Here is a 21,630-nt window from a genome sequence, read left to right on the forward strand (position 1 = left end):
ATACTGGGAGGACAGTAAAGGGAGAGACTTGACTGAAGTTGTCAGGGAAACAGGGGGCGGGGCAAGGATAAAAGGAGCAGGGGGTGTTCTGAAGTGGCAGTTGAGAGAGTGAGACAGGAGGCAGGAAGCCGGGTGACTTGAAGGGACACCGACAGGAGCCTGTGAGGAGGATACTGGGCACTCACCGACAAGGGAAAAGGGAGAGACTTTTACCGGAGGCCGCTTCCCGCCTCCGTTCGCCGAAAGCCACGCCCGACGCCCCCCCGCCTTGGTGAGACAGATCCCTCACCTCAGGACGCGGCTGTGACGACACGAAAAACAGCCACAGAGGCCTGGACACTGCCCCCCGGCCTTCTCAAACCGCGGCGACCCTGTCATCACCGGCCACAGGGGACACAACCTCGTCCTAGGCGACATTAGAGACCCATTTCCCGGCTGTAGAGGAACTTTTCTCAGAGGACAGTTACTGGTCAGTTGGGAACTGCGTCATCGTTTCTTCAGGGCCCGTTGCGCCCCACCGTCATCGTTTCTTCAGGGCCCGTTGCGCCCCACCGTCATCGTTTCTTCAGGGCCCGTTGCGCTCCACTGTCATCGTTTCTTCAGGACCTGTTGCGCCCCACTGTCATCGTTTCTTCAGGGCCTGTTGCGCCCCACTGTCATCGTTTCTTCAGGGCCTGTTGCGCCCCACCAGCATTGTTTCTTCAGGGCCCGTTGTGCCCCACCAGCATCGTTTCTCCAGGGCCTGTTGCTCCCCACCGGCATCGCTTCTTCAAGGGCCTGTCGAGCCCAGTTTCATCCCGATATATAGAGGCGTCAAGGCAGCCGCATCAGCGACCTCTACGCGGCCACGCCTGTGATCCTGACAGACCCCTGGAAGGATAAGTTTACTATAAGGATAAGATAAGGACCCCCAGTTTGGTCATACGTGGCCTATAGCACCCGGGCAAACCGGGTTAGTCGCATTTACAATAAGAGAGTGTTGTTAGGATTGTTGAGTCCCTGCGTGCACTGGTTGTTGTTAACACCTTTTGTTTGCTCAAAATAGCCCCAGCGGCTACAGTTTATAAAAGTTTATTCCACAAACCACACTCTGTCTCGTGTCTCGTCACTGCATCCTGCGAACCTGCTCGAACCCTACAACATCACATATGAAACAATTTACAATTCACTTCACACAAATCACCTGAGAAGATTGTTGCTAATTTATACATTGCAAAAGTCTACATTGGTCACATCACTTTGGGCGGGTGTTAGGGTTTGTGACGTCTCGTGGTGAGACGAGATGTAACTCTTGGAGTGGACCCTCTGGATCGTGGCACCCATCCACCTAGGGCGAGCTGGCCTAGTGAAGACCACCCCCTATACAGGGAGTGTCAGGGGCAAGCCCAAGGGAGTGAGCCACCATGACTGCTGAGACCAGATGGCCAACTCACAAAAGATACGACTGAGATGGGTGCGTGCGGAGGGTACGCCAGGTACATGACAAGGGTGCGTGCAGGGCAGGCCAGGTACAAGACAGGGTTCTAGGATGTGCAAAGTGTGGTCACAGGGTATCATCAGGTAATAGACATATTCACGAAGACACAGAGGTGATAACGTGCCGCTGGGTCCGAGGTTCAAGACATAGTTCGTGTTTAGGGAAACACCAGGGTTCAAGGTACTAGGCATGGTGCGTGTTTAGGGGACACACCAAGGTTCAAGGTTAAAAGCAAGGTCCTGGGCGGGCTAGAGGGCACGCCAGGGTGCAAGGTACTAGGCATGGTCCTGTGCGTGCTAGAAGGGCACGCCAGGGTCAGGGCTCAAGACAGAGAGCATAATGTAGGCAGTAACAGAGAAGCGAAGCGTATGCTAGAGCCCAGAGCCGGGTACAGACTAAGAACAAAGTACTCAGGACAAGACAGAAAGACAAGGTTCAGGACAGAACAAAGATGGCAATAGACATGTGCTAAAGAACAGGGCTGTGGAGTCGGTAAGCCAAACCTGCGACTCCGACTCCGACTCCTCAATTTCCCTTACACCGACTCCGACTCCAACTCCGACTCCGACTCCACGACTCCGACACATATTGCTTATATTTAAGTGAAAAATTTATTGTAGTACAATGTGAACCTCAGACATTTAATCATTTTTATGATCCAATAATCAAGATATTTAGATAGAACAGAATATATATTGGTGTACTACCCGGTTTTCATTCTTTTTGGTACAGATACGATATGGATAGACAGATATGGATAAATGGATATATAGATAGAGCAGATTTCTAATCTGCTTTTGCTATTGAAAACATTATCTATGAGCTCAAAAACCTTTCAGGTGATGCAGTTTTTTAAAAAGATGATCAGCTTTTGCAGCTGAAAAACGTATCCTCAAAAAACACAGGAAAAACGCTGTGTATGAATGTAGCCTTAGATCAGGAATAGAACAGTCATTTATAGGACATTTCATAACTTTCCCAAACTCCTATAAAAAAATATTCAGCACATCCTGCATTGAATTACTGTACCCAATTTATTATATATTTTAGGAGTCGGAGTCGGTCCATTTTATACCGACTCCAACTCCGACTCCACCAAAATGAGCACCGACTCCGACTCCGACTCCACGACTCCGACTCCACAGCCCTGCTAAAGAAGCACGAAACGCACAGTGCGAGAACAGCGTGTGTGCAAGGGAGCACGGAAGACACGACTGAGGCACTGGCAGGCGGTACCGGCTGAGGCACAGGTAGGCGGGCACGACTAAGGCGGCACGGCTGAGGCACAGACAGGCGGACACCACTAGGGCACTGGCCGGTGAGCACGGCTGAGGCACAGGCAGGTGGGCACGACTGAGGCGGCTCGGCTGAGGCACAGACAGGCGGGCACGGGTAGACCAGGCACCTGCTAGGGGCCTGCAAGCCACAAGGCAGGGATAGGCAAAGGTACAGAACTAAGACGCGTGCAAGACGGCACGGCGAAGCCTGGTACGAAAGGAGAATGTGCAAGTGCGCACAAAAACGGTATTAGGCAGGAAGTATGCTAGGAGCACAGACAAGGTACAAAAGCTAGAGAGCGGAACATAGGCTAAAGCACAGAGCAGGGTACAAGAGAAAGAAGCGGAACGTATGCTAGAGCCCAGAGCCGGGTACAGACAGAGTATAGAATGGACACAGAATATAGAGAGAACTACAAGGCCAAGAATACAGTAGCTAAGGCAAATCATGGCATTAAAGACAACACAAGACATGGCACAGGATAATAAATAGAGTACAAGCACAGAGCGTGTGCAGAGAAACACAACAGGGCAGGGTGCAGGGGTACTGAATGCAACCCTAGCAAGGTACACAACACGATAATCAGGCCCCTCCCATAGGAAGAGGCGGCCTGATATAGAGCATGAGCAACTGGACTTCCAGGTCAGATCATCCTGGACCATTGAGAACTTCCTGGGTCAGGTCCTCCAGGACCATAGAGAGGATTACCGGATTAGGTCCTCCAGGACCATAGAGAGAGTCACTGGGTCAGGTCCTCCAGGACCATAGAGAAGATTGCTGGATTTTGTCCTCCAGGACCACAGAGAGGATTGCAGGATTAGGTCCTCCAGGACCATAGAGAGGATCTCCAGGTCGGGTCCTCCAGGACCATAGAGAGGAACGCGGAGTCTGCTTTTCCAGGACCATAGAGAGGAACGCTGAGTCTTGTCCTCCAGGACCATAGAGAGGAACCGTTGCAGGGAGCATGGAGATGAGTGCGCACACGGGCGCCGAGCACAGGCGTCCAGCCGGAGGATCCAGCACTGGAGATGCGCGTGTGTACCAGCAATGGCGCGTGACCATAAGGTGAGGCCCACATGCGCACAGCAACAGCATGCAGCCATGGTGAGGTTCGCGTGCACACTGCTCCAGGGGTCATGCAGCATAACAGACATGACAGGCATAACAGTGAGGTGCGCGTGCACACTGCTCCAGGGGTCATGCAGCAGACAGGCATGACAGAGGGCTGCCCCATAATGCCTTGCAGCTATCGCCTCACATGATATAGCACAGCCAATCAGGAGAGACTATCTGTAACCGCCACTAAAAATCAACCTGAGGCTAAACCAATATAGTGGGAATCACTGGCCCACGTCCGTTAGAGCCCGGCGGACCAACTCTCCATTCCTGGACCAGTAACCGAAAGGCCCATTTGGACAGGCCAGCCATTACTATGAGTGTCAGCTAATGCTCGTTTTTATACAGGAATTGTTAATACAATTGTTCTGTGTGGAAAGAACATCATTTTCTTCGACAGCACATATTGTGTACACCGGCTGCTGTGCTGCCGAGAATGATGATTTTTAAGCCTGCTTAAAATAATCTCACCCTACAAACATACGTTTTGCTTGTTCTCAAAGTGGTTGCCGGCCTGCCTAGACAACCAGGTAGTCAGCCTTCGTAGAGCTGCGCGATTATAGACTGGTCTAAATGGTCTTAGGACGGAGCAGAAGAGCACAAGTCTCGATGAGACGTTCTTCAGTGGAGAACTTCACAAATCTCCACCATCGGTATGGAAGCCGGGCATCTATGTGCGGTTATGGAGACTTCCATACATCCGGTGATGGTTGATCGAGGCACCAACATTCCCACTTATGGGAAATGTCGTTTATGAATTTTTGGAAAAACCTTTTACACTACATAAATCTATATAACCTCCCTCCTTGACTGCTGATCCGCCATCATCTCCTTCGTCCTGCGCTGGGCCAAGACATCTTCCATATGTTTTGGTAACCGGTTTGTGAACTGATTTTATTGTATTTATACGAAGATGATAAAGCCGAGATTTGTGGCGGATCAGACTTTATATGAAAGTTCTGGCTCTGAGCGATGTTTTATTTTTTTTTCCTTACTTCTCAATCGTTTTTTTAGCTTTTCTTGGATTGTTCCTTAGTTTCTGCTGTTCGCGTCCAAATGCTGAAGGCTCTTAGGGCGAAGACGCGTGTTGGATGGTGTCCACCTCCGAAACATATTCTATCTGCTGATCAGGTCAAATTTCATTGCTGTTTACTGAAATATATACGATTAGATCTGTGGAGTCAACTGTCAGGAGAAGAAGGAAGGGCAGAAAAGCTCCTCAATTCTGGTACCCAAAGGTCACATAGATCCTTTGGACACATTGGAGGTACAATACAAGATCTGAAAGGGTTTATCCAGTTTTTACAATTCTAACTTTTAGAATGACAATAATGTTGACCACAAAGCTCCTATGAATTCAATTGATTGCCAGGAAGTGTTCAATTTATCTGCAGCGCCCCCGCAGGAGAAAGAAAGAATTACAATGTGATCAGTGGGTTTAAATCGTGAACGCGTGGCGTCTTCTGAAAGCCTCTGTCACCACCATCTTGGTACTTCCATCAAGCCCAGTAATAGGTTGGGAATGTCAAGAAGTATTGCAGTATATACTGTAGCACAATCTATGTATCGTCTTCTAGGGGGACTTAGAAATTTGCTTAAAGGGTAATACAAAATGTTTTAGGAAAAAAAACACGTGTGAATAAAATATTTGACTTCCTTTTCCCAGTATAAAATAAATAAAAAATAAACATATTTGGTATCGTCGCATGCATTAAAGTGTGATCTATCAAATTATAAAATTAATCAACTCATACAAATAACGATGTGAAGAAAAAAAGCCAGAATCAAAAATGATCTTCGTCCATAGATCCCAAAAATGGTATCGATAAAATACAGCTCGAAAGGGAGAAAAATGAAAACGGTCAATGGTAAAATAAAAAAGTTATGGCTCTTGGATGAAAATGCAAAATTATAAAAATGCCCGCTCCTGACCTGGTTATATATTGCATTTTCTGTATGTGGGAATTGAGACAATTTTTCGATATGGTTCATGATGATGATTATTTTATGCCATCCCAGATAGGGGAAAAGCCATTACAACTCTTAGTTTAGTTCAAGGGGAACACCACTGGTCCACCTTTAGTGCCATGCAGAATCGTCCTATTCTGCGTTGCACTAAAGGTTGACCTCCCAAATAAAAGTCAACTGCTTTTACTCGGGCTAAGAGATGAGACTCCAGGAGGTAGAATTCCAGATATTGGAAGATGGGTTACTCTTGTTCATGGCAGACAGCTTCGGATCTAGTAGACGTCCGGTTGGATCAATGTTGGTGGAGGCCCTTAACCCAAAAACTGCATAAAGTCCCCGCCCTATCTTATCACTTGAAGACATTCCACCCCAAACTCCATTTCTTCCTGACTCAATTCTCAGCCCATGAGATTAGAATGGTAGACATTGCATAATACTCCCTTCGCCACCATGCCCGTACGCCCGTACGTCCCGCTGCATCTTGTGCGTTCGTAGCAAAACTCTTCCAACCCTTGAGATTGCTGCACACTGTGGTTACGGATGTTCTGCCAGAGACATCACTTTGGTGCGCACATTATGACAGGGCCTGTCATTAGTCGGGGAGCACTGTTTATTTCCCAACAGTCAAAAAGACCACAAGAGAAAGAGTGTTTTTTTTATAAAGACTTTTTTTTTATATAGATTTCGTATCTCGGGATGTCAGGGTGCCTTCACTTTACATCTTCTCACCTTCACTCTCCGGGAGCAACTGGGATTATGTTACACTGGAGCGAACGTTCAGATAAACACATCATAGATGGAAGAGGAGGTTTCAACATAAAAAAGACAGCAGGACAGTTATAAGACCAAAAAATAGTGCAAAAATCTTCCTGACAAGCGTTCTGAAAATTGTCTCTTCAGAGAGGAACTCTAGTGCCACCTACTGCAAGTAGCAATCCTAAAGAGTCAATTTGGCCCCCTTAACGAGCCTTTCCACATGACTTAGTATAAAAGCCAAAACAGATACTGTAATTGCAGACACATGTTTTGAGGTGTTTGCTCCTCCTCAGTGCAAGGCAAGAGATCGGATTTCCCAAGTGTGCAGTGCATGACCTATAAGTCACCTTACACTGATACGTCAAGCAAGGAGAGACACTGCCTGTTAGACCCCTGTGTCAAACATTATAACTTTCAGTAGGTTGTGCATACATTCTTCTTTTTGAGGGTGCTGAAACATTAAAAACTAAAAATGGAAAGAGAAAAGTTAACCTGGAAGCATCTAGGCTGTTGTACGACTAAATTAATGATTTCTTTCCTATGCTGCTGCATGATATACTGATATTTCTTCACCTTGTTGCAGAGTTTGGTGATCCTATGGTTCATGCTAATCCCAAATATTGTAATTACTTTTTTTGTGAAAGTTTTGGGAGAATAGGCAGGTGGGAAGACATATCATTGGTGCAACCTATGCAGCCACATAGGGGCCCAAGAGGTTGGAGGGCCACTACCACCTCCATTCCTGAACTATACTCCTGGGTGTGGTTACAGTTAAGTCAGAGATGAAGAGTTGGAGAGAGGAGAAGTGGGTAGCTGGGAGTATAAACTTCAGATTTGGTGTGTGGAAGGAAAGAGACATAGGTAGCAAGCTTGCAACTTGATTGAAAAGTTTAGATCCAAACCACAGAAAGTGGAGAGGACAGAAAGGAAAGCCCAATTGCAGAGGGAATATTTGGGAGACCAGGTACGTATAGCTGTGGGTTTCTGAGGACCCTGAGACAGTAAAGGAGAAGCTTTAGGGTTGAGTCAATGTGTAGGCTAGACCTGGAAAAGATGGAGAAGTAATACTGGCTTGGCCGGCACATGGGTACTGCTCAAAGTTGGGCCATGGACAGAGAAAAATAACTGAAATGGAGGGTCCAAGTCTTCTTTGCCACAGAACTACAATGTTTCTTACAAGTTGTATGCTGCCACAGAGGAAAACACATGTACCACTTACAATCTGTTAGACTTTGGGAGGAAATGGAACAATGCCTTTTGAATATTGAATTATCTGACGTATTTGTACCATTCTTTTATAGACAAGTGGATAGATGCAGGGGCCTCACAATATTGTAATGTCACATAGTAGGAAGAAGTGGAGACGAAGCTGCTGATGCTGAAATCCAGCGTACCCGATCTTCCTTTCTTCCAACATCTCCTGTATTGACCTAATCCATCCACATTAAATCAATGAATCCTATAGGCAACTTAAGAAAGAACATAACCTATTACCTTCTAGAGGAGAGCGTGGAGCGTGCTCTGTGTAATGAACAGAGGTCTCTGAGCAGAGAGAGGGTGGAGCAGGTGATCTGTTTCCAGCTAGGTATTAGAGGTGTTATCTTGAATCTTATGCCAACGTGCCGTGTACTGTAATTGCCAGATCTTAGTACTGGTTCCATTGGGGACATCTTTGTAAAAATTGATAACGTATCCGTACGAAAAACACCTGTTGTTTCTGTTACCTAAGAAACATGACATTTTGATGAATATTCTGCATCTATGCCCACAATCTTCTTTCTTTTCTAGGTCCACCAGGTCAAAAGGGAGACCAAGGTCATGAAGGAATGGAAGGAGAACCTGGTGTTTCCGGACTTCCTGGGTTAAGAGGTAACAACAACTGGAATTTTTTGCTGAATTCCCAACATATTAAACAATCTATGTGTATTGAGGAACCACAAGAACCTTCTTGTTGAACTGAACTGTCTTCAATATGACATTAGAAGAGTCCAAAACCAGAGTACGTGATAGAAAACCAATCTCTTACCTTTGGCATTAGTCTGACTCTGCTCTGACTTAGACTAAGCCTTGCCAATAAGTGTTGAATTTATCTTCTGGATATTTGTCCACTTGTCTATAATGTTCTAACCCAAGTAGTTGACTATGAGACCTTCTGTGGACGTTGTCAACACCATAATTTGATGCCTTAGGTCTCCTACCTTCATTCCGACTAAACAATGGAAGATGATGTCCATTTGTAGTTTCTGAAAACTGATGAATTGGCCAAGTACTTCGCTTTTCCTATAAACTACAATGAATTTGGCCGCATTCACGCTCATGTGTAGACCCCTGTCGATTTCGTAAAATAACAATGGAAAACGAGTACAGCCTGAAGCTTTGGGGCCAGAAAAGTATGGAAACCCTAAACAAAGTCCAATAAAAAGGGGGGAGCCGTGGCTGAAAGATGCGGTCTATGCATATGAAAGAACTTGGCACTTAACCATAGGGCTCTCCACCCTCCCGAGGTATCACCCATTTCACATTGGCATTGGGTAAAAAGATTGAGGTCTACATAGGACCAAAGAAGGAAAAAGATGGCCTTTGCCTGGTCTTACGAAACACTGGAGACATCAGTATACATTCAGATCACCGATATCTTACCATACTCTAGAATAACACATGTAGAGGGGAATAGAAAGGTTCCCAAAGTTTATTTTAACCCTTATGGATACCGCTGATGTTCTGTTCGCACCTTGTCTGCAGCCTTTTCATCACTTGGCCTCCCGCAGATCATTATCTCGTCTCGATGCTCATTCTACGCTTGGACCCGACACATTGTTTATTCCAACATTTCATGTCCATCATAATCTCTGCATGATCTGAACCTTGTGTAAAATTACAGCAAATACTAAACTGTTTCCACATGTGAGATTTACATCAATCATCCTGATTCTTGTATCTGCGGCGGCATTCACCCCACGAGTAATCCACAGTAATGAAAGGAAATTATCAGTGACCCTCCCCAAACTACTCCCTGGAGGTGTTCACACAAGTCAGGGTCCCATCAGTTTTGAGACCACCTTGACGATGGTTGATGGACGACATTATTTGGCCAAATTTTGTGCAAAGTGTCTCATTCATTTTTTCCTAATATTGAAAAGCCATATTGCTATTCGTATTTCATTCGTATTTTCACATTGACATGCTTTAGCACAATAAAGTGCAACCCTTTTTTTCATATATTGTATATGGAGGTAGCTGCTCCTGGTATGCACCTATTCACACTAGTTTGGATGTGCCAGTCAGTCTTTTGTTAGTCCTCCTTCGGGTACAAGACCATCCACCTCCGAGACTAGTTGCCGTGGGTGACTGCACCGCTGTGGGAACTGTGGGTGCCAGGTGTCTCAACTCTCCTGGCTGTTTGGCTCTGCTGGCCTGTTTTGCCTCATATAGGTGGAGCGCTGCAGAGCCGAATGCTCTATTCTCCTCCAAACAACAAACTAACACTGACTTGACACTGGACCTGACACACCCAAACCCTTTCCTGCAGGTATTTTAACTTTAATCTAAGGCCTTCAACCACATAGAAAACCAGGGCCTGGAATGAAGCAGACTGCATCACTGACATACTGCAGTTTGTTTCAAAATACAAAAACCCCAGAGCAAGTTTTTCCTAAATCTGCCTTGGACACTAGCATGCCCAAGACTAACACTCATTTTTAGTCTGCATTGCAATCACAGCTATGCCTCCGTGCACATCCTGGGAAGAACCCATAGTGACCCCTACCTGCGACATCGGTCACTGTCTCACAATTGCAGTCACAGCTACACCTGCAACCGCAATGCACCCCCACTGCCTCAACACGCCTCCATGTGCATCCCGAGGAGAACATGCAGTGACCCCTACCTGTGACACCGGTCACAGCCTCACAAAGAATATAACTACTATAAACTTGCCCCGATGTACAAGACTATAACTACTATAATACTGCCCCTATGTACTTGAATATAACTACTATAATACTGCCCCTATGTACAAGAATGTAACTACTATAATACTGCCCCTATGTACAAGAATATAACTACTATAATACTGCCCCCTATGTGCAAGAATATAACTACTATAATACTGCCCCCTATGTACAAGAATATAACTACTATAATGCTGCTCCTATGTACAAGAATATAACTACTATAATACTGCCCCTATGTGCAAGAATATAACTACTATAATACTGCTCCTATGTACATGAATATAACTACTATAATACTGCTCCTATGTACAAGAATATAACTACTATAATACTGCCCCTATGTACAAGAATATAACTACTATAATACTGCTCCTATGTTCAAGAATATAACTACTATAATACTGCCCCTATATGCAAGAATATAACTACTATAGTACTGCTCCTATGTACATGAATATAACTACTATAATACTGCTCCTATGTACAAGAATATAACTACTATAATACTGCTCCTATGTACAAGAATATAACTACTATAATACTGCCCCTATGTACAAGAATAAAACTACTATAATACTGCTCCTATGTACATGACTATAACAACTATAATACTGCTCCTATGTGCAAGAATATAACTACTATAATACTGCCCCCTATGTACAAGAATATAACTACTATAATACTGCCCCTATGTACAAGAATATAACTACTATAATACTGCCCCTATGTACAAGAATATAACTACTATAATACTGCTCCTATGTAGATGAATATAACTACTATAATACTGCCCTTATGTACAAGAATATAACTACTATAATACTGCCCCGATGTACAAGAATATAACTACTATAATACTGCTCCTATGTACAAGAATATAGCTACTATAATACTGCCCCTATGTACAAAAATATAACTACTATAATACTGCTCCTATGTACATGAATATAACTACTATAATACTGCCCCCTATGTACAAGAATATAACTACTATAATACTGCCCCTATGTACAAGAATATAACTACTATAATACTGCCCCTATGTACAAGAATATCACTACTATAATACTGCTCCTATGTACAGGAATATAACTACTATAATACTGACCCTATATACATGAATATAACTACCATAATACTGCCCTCTATGTACAAGAATATAACTACTATAATACTGCTCCTATGTACAAGAATATAACTACTATAATACTGCCCCTATATACAAGAATATAACTACTATAATACTGCCCCTATGTACAAGAATATAACTACTATAATACTGCTCCTATGTACAGGAATATAACTACTAATATTCTTGTACATCGGGGCAGTATTATAGTAGTTATATTCTTGTACATAAGGGCAGTATTAAACTACTATAATACTGCCCCGATGTACAAGAATATAACTACTATAATACTGCTCCTATGTACAAGAATATAGCTACTATAATACTGCCCCTATGTACAAGAATATAACTACTATAATACTGCTCCTATGTACATGAATATAACTACTATAATACTGCCCCCTATGTACAAGAATATAACTACTATAATACTGCCCCTATGTACAAGAATATAACTACTATAATTCTGCCCCTATGTACAAGAATATAACTACTATAATACTGCTCCTATGTACAGGAATATAACTACTATAATACTGACCCTATGTACATGAATATAACTACCATAATACTGCCCCCTATGTACAAGAATATAACTACTATAATACTGTTCCTATGTACAAGAATATAACTACTATAATACTGCCCCTATATACAAGAATATAACTACTATAATACTGCTCCTATATACAAAAATATAACTACTATAATACTGCTCCTAAGTACATGAATATAACTACTATAATACTGCCCCCTATGTACAAGAATATAACTACAATAATACTGCTCCTACAGTAAGTACATGAATATAACTACTATAATACTGCTCCTATATGCAAGAATATAACTACTATAATACTGCTCCTATGTACAAGAATATAACTACTATAATACTGCCCCTATGTACAAGAATATAACTACTATAATACTGCCCCTATGTACAAGAATATAACTACTATAATACTGCCCCCTATGTACAAGAATATAACTACTATAATACTGCTCCTATGCACAAGAATATAACTACTATAATACTGCCCCCTATGTACAAGAATATAACTACTATAATACTGCCCCCTATGTACAAGAATATAACTACTATAATACTGCTCCTATGTACAAGAATATAGCTACTATAATACTGCCCCTATGTACAAGAATATAACTACTATAATACTGCCCCCTATGTACAAGAATATAACTACTATAATACTGCTCCTATGCACAAGAATATAACTACTATAATACTGCCCCCTATGTACAAGAATATAACTACTATAATACTGCCCCGATGTACAAGAATATAACTACTATAATACTGCTCCTATGTACAAGAATATAGCTACTATAATACTGCCCCTATGTACAAAAATATAACTACTATAATACTGCTCCTATGTACATGAATATAACTACTATAATACTGCCCCCTATGTACAAGAATATAACTACTATAATACTGCCCCTATGTACAAGAATATAACTACTATAATACTGCCCCTATGTACAAGAATATCACTACTATAATACTGCTCCTATGTACAGGAATATAACTACTATAATACTGACCCTATATACATGAATATAACTACCATAATACTGCCCTCTATGTACAAGAATATAACTACTATAATACTGCTCCTATGTACAAGAATATAACTACTATAATACTGCCCCTATATACAAGAATATAACTACTATAATACTGCCCCTATGTACAAGAATATAACTACTATAATACTGCTCCTATGTACAGGAATATAACTACTAATATTCTTGTACATCGGGGCAGTATTATAGTAGTTATATTCTTGTACATAAGGGCAGTATTAAACTACTATAATACTGCCCCGATGTACAAGAATATAACTACTATAATACTGCTCCTATGTACAAGAATATAGCTACTATAATACTGCCCCTATGTACAAGAATATAACTACTATAATACTGCTCCTATGTACATGAATATAACTACTATAATACTGCCCCCTATGTACAAGAATATAACTACTATAATACTGCCCCTATGTACAAGAATATAACTACTATAATTCTGCCCCTATGTACAAGAATATAACTACTATAATACTGCTCCTATGTACAGGAATATAACTACTATAATACTGACCCTATGTACATGAATATAACTACCATAATACTGCCCCCTATGTACAAGAATATAACTACTATAATACTGTTCCTATGTACAAGAATATAACTACTATAATACTGCCCCTATATACAAGAATATAACTACTATAATACTGCTCCTATATACAAAAATATAACTACTATAATACTGCTCCTAAGTACATGAATATAACTACTATAATACTGCCCCCTATGTACAAGAATATAACTACAATAATACTGCTCCTACAGTAAGTACATGAATATAACTACTATAATACTGCTCCTATATGCAAGAATATAACTACTATAATACTGCTCCTATGTACAAGAATATAACTACTATAATACTGCCCCTATGTACAAGAATATAACTACTATAATACTGCCCCTATGTACAAGAATATAACTACTATAATACTGCCCCCTATGTACAAGAATATAACTACTATAATACTGCTCCTATGCACAAGAATATAACTACTATAATACTGCCCCCTATGTACAAGAATATAACTACTATAATACTGCCCCCTATGTACAAGAATATAACTACTATAATACTGCCCCTATGTACAAGAATATAACTACTATAATACTGCCCCTATGTACAAGAATATAACTACTATAATACTGCTCCTATGTACATGAATATAACTACTAATATTCTTGTACATCGGGGCAGTATTATAGTAGTTATATTCTTGTACATAAGGGCAGTATTAAACTACTATAATACTGCCCCGATGTACAAGAATATAACTACTATAATACTGCTCCTATGTACAAGAATATAGCTACTATAATACTGCCCCTATGTACAAGAATATAACTACTATAATACTGCTCCTATGTACATGAATATAACTACTATAATACTGCCCCCTATGTACAAGAATATAACTACTATAATACTGCCCCTATGTACAAGAATATAACTACTATAATTCTGCCCCTATGTACAAGAATATAACTACTATAATACTGCTCCTATGTACAGGAATATAACTACTATAATACTGACCCTATGTACATGAATATAACTACCATAATACTGCCCCCTATGTACAAGAATATAACTACTATAATACTGCTCCTATGTACAAGAATATAACTACTATAATACTGCCCCTATATACAAGAATATAACTACTATAATACTGCTCCTAAGTACATGAATATAACTACTATAATACTGCCCCCTATGTACAAGAATATAACTACTATAATGCTGTCCCTATATACAAGAATATAACTACTATAATACTGCTCCTATGTACAAGAATATAACTACTATAATACTGCCCCTATGTACAAGAATATAACTACTATAATACTGCTCCTATGTACAGGAATATAACTACTATAATACTGCCCCTATGTACAAGAATATAACTACTATAATACTGCCCCTATGTACAAGAATATAACTACTATAATACTGCTCCTATGTACAGGAATATAACTACTATAATACTGACCCTATGTACATGAATATAACTACTATAATACTGCCCCTATGTACAAGAATATAACTACTATAATACTGCTCCTATGTACAGGAATATAACTACTATAATACTGCCCCTATGTACAAGAACATAACTACTATAATACTGCCCCTATGTACAAGAATATAACTACTATAATACTGCCCCTATGTACAAGAATATAACTACTATAATACTGCCCCTATGTACAAGAACATAACTACTATAATACTGCCCCTATGTACAAGAATATAACTACTATAATACTGCTCCTATGTACAGGAATATAACTACTATAATACTGACCCTATGTACATGAATATAACTACTATAATACTGCCCCTATGTACAAGAATATAACTACTATAATACTGCTCCTATGTACAGGAATATAACTACTATAATACTGCTCCTATGTACAAGAATATAACTACTATAATACTGCTCCTATGTACAAGAATATAACTACTATAATACTGCCCCTATGCACAAGAATATAACTACTATAATACTGCCCCCTATGTACAAGAATATAACTACTATAATACTGCCCCTATGCACAAGAATATAACTACTATAATACTGCCCCCTATGTACAAGAATATAACAACTATAATACTGCCCCTATGTACAAGAATATAACTACTATAATACTGCCCCCTATGCACAAGAATATAACTACAATAATACTACCCCTCTGTACAAGAATATAACTACTATAATACTGCAGCTGAGACCACTTATCTGTTCTCTGCAGAATCTGTAATCACTGATGTAGCAGACTTTGTGATCAGAGCAATGTTCTATTCCTTTTCTTCCAGCACAGAAACCTCTTTCATTTTTGATGCTTCTGAGATTGTAACACATTGTAAATATTAGTCACATTCATCCTCAGACATCAGAAGGTCATTGTTATTCTGTATAATGTGGGGCAATCCTCTTTCCAGCTTCTATATTATCATCATAGACATTCAGGCTAAGTGCACACGTAGCAGAACTTTTCTGCTGAAAAACAAGACTCCCTTCCCAGAAACCACGCATTTTTTTCTGCACGTTTTCGTCGCGTTTTTACAGCGATTTTTGCGCTTTACATTTTTTTCCGCGCGGTTTCTAGACACATGGAAAAAGCCAGAAACGCGGAAAAAAACGCGAAACTAATGAGCATGCTGCGTTTTTTTACCGTGACACTGATTTGTGGCACATAGTATAGAAACATAAGAACCGGAGCAAAGTGATGTGTCCTACAAAAGACAAACTAGGGTTGTCCACAAGCGATTCTTAGCTCCTGTATATGTAGGGAGATGGACCGGGTTGCGGGTACCTCTCTCATGTCAGGGCCGGAACTATTGGGACTGTCACCATTGTTACTGGGGGGAACACTTTCTGACCTGGACAGAGCTGTGCACCTGACTGAAGGGGACGGGTCTGTGATAAAAAGGATGGAGTGCGGGAAAGCAGGACTTTGGTGGGAGGACTGAGTTCGCATAAGAAGGTTGACTTCGAAGATCATCTACTCAGACTGGAACAGGTGTTAATCTGCCTTCAGAGACACGGGCTAAAGGTGAAACCCCAGAATGTCATTTGTTCTGCACCAAAATTGAGTACCTGTGCCATGTTGTCTCTGAAGGAGTTAAGCCGTCCTGGGAAAAAATTGCTGTGGTGCAGGACTGGCCCAGGCTGGAAATGGAGAAAGATGCCTGGGCCTTCTTGGGACTGACAGGGTACTACCGGCGTTTCGTGAAGAATTTTGCTCTCAAAGCAAATCCACTGCTGGAACTTTTAAAGGGACTGCCCTCAGGCGCAAAAACAGGACTATCCGTTGGGGAGAATGTCAGGAAGAGGCCTTTCAAGATCTAAAGAAGGCACTAACGTAAGCCCCAGTTCTGGCTTACATGGACTTTTCTCAACCGTTCATCCTCCACACCGATGGAAGTTTGCATGGACTTGGGGCTGTGTTGTCACAGATACAGGACGGGAGAGAGAGGTTGATTGCATATGTGAGTCAGTCCCTTCACAATTCCGAACGAAATCCAGACAACTATAGTTTCTTTAAGTTAGAGCTCCTGGCGTTGGTGTGGGCTTTGACGAAGAGGTTCGCGGAGTACTGGTCTGGGTCTGAAGTACTAGTGCGGACAATCCACTGGCACATCTGAGAAATGCTAAGCTGGGAGCTCTGGAGCAACGATGGGTAGAGAATACCCATGCTGACGCCTTATCCAGGATGAAACATGCAAAACCTGGTCAAAGTAGGGATGAGGAATTAGAAGATGAGGAAACCCCTAAGTTCAGGGACTCTGCCAGATGGTGGTTAGCTATGCAGGAGCAGACGCAGGTGCTGGCTCGAGAAGGTATCTTGGGCGAACACGTGATGAGTGAGTCTGGTTACAACAGGAAGATGGAGAACTTGCCATAATGAGACAGAGGCTGACATCAAAGAAACTTCCCAGGCTAGAGGAAAGAAACGCTCTCTCTTCAGAGACCCTACGGATTCTTCGGCAATGGGAACGTCTCCAAATGAAAAATGGATTGTTGTACCAGAAAGTCCAATTACAAAAGGAGTTAGGAGTCACCTGGCAGGTGGTAATTCTGGAGACGCTGCTACCTGAGGTGGCCCCCTAAGCACATGAAAAGGAAGCTCATTTTGGTCTGGAGAAGACCTTTCAGTGGTTGCAGCGGTTTGTTTACCATCCTAGACTAAAGGCTGTAGTGGAAGAGACTTGTAGGCTCTGTAGAACTTGTGAGTTGACAAAACCACCAGAAAAGAGAGCTCCCATTCAAGCTATCGTGACATCTGCCCCTCTATTAATGATAGACTATCTGACCATCGGGCCAGCTCATCAAGGGTACAAACACTGTCTAGTAATGGTGGACCACTTCACGAAGTTCGCCATCGTGACCTGACTCGACATCAGACTGCGGACTCCAACGCACATACCATCTATAAAAATTTTATTCAGATCTACGGGTGTCCAAAGCGTATCCATTCAGACCCGGGGGCCTGCTTCCTAGGGAAAGTGATGGAAGAACTACACCTGATGTACCAAATTGAAAAGTCTCGCACCACGCCATACCACCCTCAGGGAAACGGAGAATGTGAATGGTTCAACCGGACGTTAGCTCAAATGCTGAGGACTCTGGAAGACCAAAAGGCCCGATGGCTTGAGTACGTTGCAGAACTGGTGTGGGTGTGCAATAATCCGGTACACTGGACCACCGGATATACCCTATACACCCTACTGTTTAATTGTGCAGGGAAAGGGATCACCGAGTTGGAGCTAGACCCGGAGGAGGACTGCCCATGGACGGGAGTGTTCACCTGGGTCAGAGAACATCGACCCCGCCTACAGACTTTACATTGCCTGGTGCAGACCAAATTTCAGGAGTTGGAGCATGCAGAATGAACTTCGCTACGAGGGACAGATCTCCAAATTGCCGACTGAGTATTAGTGCGAGAGAAACGTCCTCGGGACAAACTGGAGAACCGGTGGGAAAAAAAATCCTTATCGGATAAGACAGCGAATCAACTCTGAAGGTCCTGTATACAAAATTCATCCTGAGGGAGAAGAGAATCACACTATTCGGGTGGTCCACAAGCGCTCCTGAAATATCTCCTCCAGTTGCCGTGGAATGTGAAGAAGATGACTTTGAGCAGCCACCTGAAGTTTTAAAGAAAGGAACAGCACTTGAGGTCCCAGAAGAAATTGTTCCAGTTGAAGATGCACCACTGTCCCCAGGTATTATGCGACCTGACTCAACTACTATAGATGACTTCTCTACTCCTAACTTACGGTGCTCTGAGCGTGCCACCGCTGGAATACCCCCTGAGCGTTACAATCAGAATCAATTTGTTTGGCGGCAGACTGTTCGAGAAGAAGATTGCACTTGTTCTTTACCGAAACGCTCGCCCGTGGAATGGCGAGCAAAAGAGGGGGAGTGTAGGGAGATGGACAGGGCTGTGGGTACCTCTCTCGTGTCAGGGACAGAACTATTGGGACTCTCACCATTGTTACCGGAGGGAACACTTTCTGACCTGGACAGAGTTGTGCACCTGACTGAAGGGGCGGGTCTGTGATAAAAAGGACGGAGCACGGGAAAGCAGAGTCTTTGGTGGGAGGACTGAGTGCACATCAGAAGGTTAACTCACTCTCTGCAGGACGACGTCATCAGAGCACAACCTTTGTTCTCCTGACGTACAGACGGACTGTGAGCGGCTCTTATCAGTAGGTCTGCTCACCTCGCACCCGGAGGAGACATCCCGCACTGCTCCGCTGACTTCAGGTGGTGCCCGCTACAGGTCCCACCAGGGAAATCACCCCGAGCCATTCAGTAACTTCCCGGTCCTCGCCGCTGGGCCCGTTCCTCCCGCAGCGGCGCAGCAGACACCTCCGCTACAGAGACCCCGTTCCGGGACTTCATCACTCCACCTAGGAAAGCCAAGATACATCACGGCTGTCAGGAGACAGTGCTTCACGTTCCTCCAGGACCAGGCCAGAGACCTCACGTGTCACCTACGGCGCCACCACGGAATCTCCAAGCCTCCATCTCCTGTGAACATCAGACTGATAAGTTTACCCTTTTGTTGAACATTAAAAGGGTTGTCCGGGCTTTTCACATAATCTCAGTACATATCTGGGCTGCAGAATGGTGACAATAAATAATTTACCTTCTGTCACCAGTTTGCAGGGTTTTCTAGATATCACTCTCTTGCTTCTATGTAATCTGTTCTGTGACAAAGCCTCTGCTGTGTGAATGAGACAGCTCTGTGTCACTGAAAACTATATATAGCACCTAATGCAAGTCTATAGTAGATATATGTGTATAATATAAATACTAGATGTGGGCCCGATGCTATTACATCAGGAGGGCAGTGATGTCACGATGGGGTGAGCTCTGTGGAGCTGTCTTTCACCCTGTCCGCTCTCTCTTCTTCCTGCACTGTCTTCTCCCCTCATGTGCTCTCTCGTTTGTGCTGTCTCACCCCGTGTGCTCTTCCCCTGTGCTGTCTTCTCCCCTCTGTGCTCTCTCCACCTTGATGTCTTCTTCCATCTATGCTCTCATCCCTGCAGGGCTGACACTCGAAATTTCAGGGTCCCTTACTGACAACATATTCGGGTCCCCTGGAGATGCCGCCCATCCTCCACTCCAGCTCTGCCTCCATTCCAGTAAAATATATATATATATATATATATATATATATATTACACTTACACACACACAATAGATTGTTGCTGGCTGTATACACTATAGAGACTGCTGCAGGCAGTATACCCAATAGACGGCTGCTGCAGGCTGTATACACAATAGATGGCTGCTGCAGGCTGTATACCAAATAGACATGCTCAAACATACACTGCACCAAATCTGCTGCTGTGTGAAGACATCTGTGACACAGAGTTGTCTCATTCACACATCAGAGGCTTTGTCACAGAACAGATTACATCAGTGACTGCCATCCCCTGTGCAGATTAGAAGCTGCAGACCCCCATCACTGGCCATCACACAGTCTGTTCTCACTACTGCCAGCAGCCGAGGCCCATCACTGCCAGCCCAAGCCCCATCACTGCCAGCAGCCTGGGACAGTGAGGGAAGGAATCACTGATAATGAGTGACTTGTGTATTGTAATCATGGAGTGGCCCAGAATACAGGACGATTTTCTCTCCTCACTAGAGTTTCACTTTCCATAGATCACTGTTCAGTGTGTGTCTGGGGGAGGAGCAGCTGCTCTCTGCACTGAGGCTGCTAGAGGGGGAGGATTTGTTACTGTGTGAGGAGGGCTTATTCATGTGGATGGGGAGGGCCTGTTGCTGTGGAGGGTGGGGTTGTTGCTATAGAGGGCAGGTTTTTAGTAGAGTAGGAGGAAACGACCAGTTCTCATTTCAATGCCAGAACTCACCCCCCCTTGGACGTTCTGATCAGAAGCAAGAGAGTGATATCTAGAAAACCCTGCAAACTGGTGACAGAAGGTAAATTTCTTATTGTCACCATTCTGCAGCCCAGATATGTACTGAGATTATGTGAAAAGCCCGGACAACCCCTTTAATTCACCTTTTGATCTTCAATCCCCTTATCTCCCCTATCCTCTCCCTGCAAGGAGTATTCCCTATAATAAACCGCTGTTAACTCTTGATCTGTCTCCTGCTTATCACTGCATTCGTGTACCTGCATCGCTCTACACATATACTAGCCCTTTCATTATAGGGTCCAATTCAAAGTACTTGTTCTCACCCACAAAGCTCTCCACAGTGTAGCACCCCCCTACATCTCCTCCCTCATTTCTGTCTATCGGCCTAGCCAACCTCTGCGCTCTGCAAAAGACTTTCGACTAACCT

General features: G+C 43.0%; 1 protein-coding gene across 1 annotated transcript in view; it reads left to right on the forward strand.

Annotated features, from left to right (window-relative positions):
• SCARA5 (scavenger receptor class A member 5) overlaps nucleotides 1-21,630 on the forward strand; it is a 410,475-nt gene that overhangs the window by 282,747 nt on the left and 106,098 nt on the right. The window contains exon 5 of the mRNA XM_073561962.1: nucleotides 8,384-8,464. Coding sequence (XP_073418063.1) covers nucleotides 8,384-8,464 — 81 coding nt within the window. The remainder of the gene's footprint in view (nucleotides 1-8,383; nucleotides 8,465-21,630) is intronic.

The sequence above is a fragment of the Dendrobates tinctorius genome, unplaced genomic scaffold (genome assembly GCF_039654945.1).
Source record: "Dendrobates tinctorius isolate UK_male_01 unplaced genomic scaffold, ASM3965494v1 ptg000332l, whole genome shotgun sequence".
Classification (NCBI taxonomy): domain Eukaryota; kingdom Metazoa; phylum Chordata; class Amphibia; order Anura; family Dendrobatidae; genus Dendrobates; species Dendrobates tinctorius.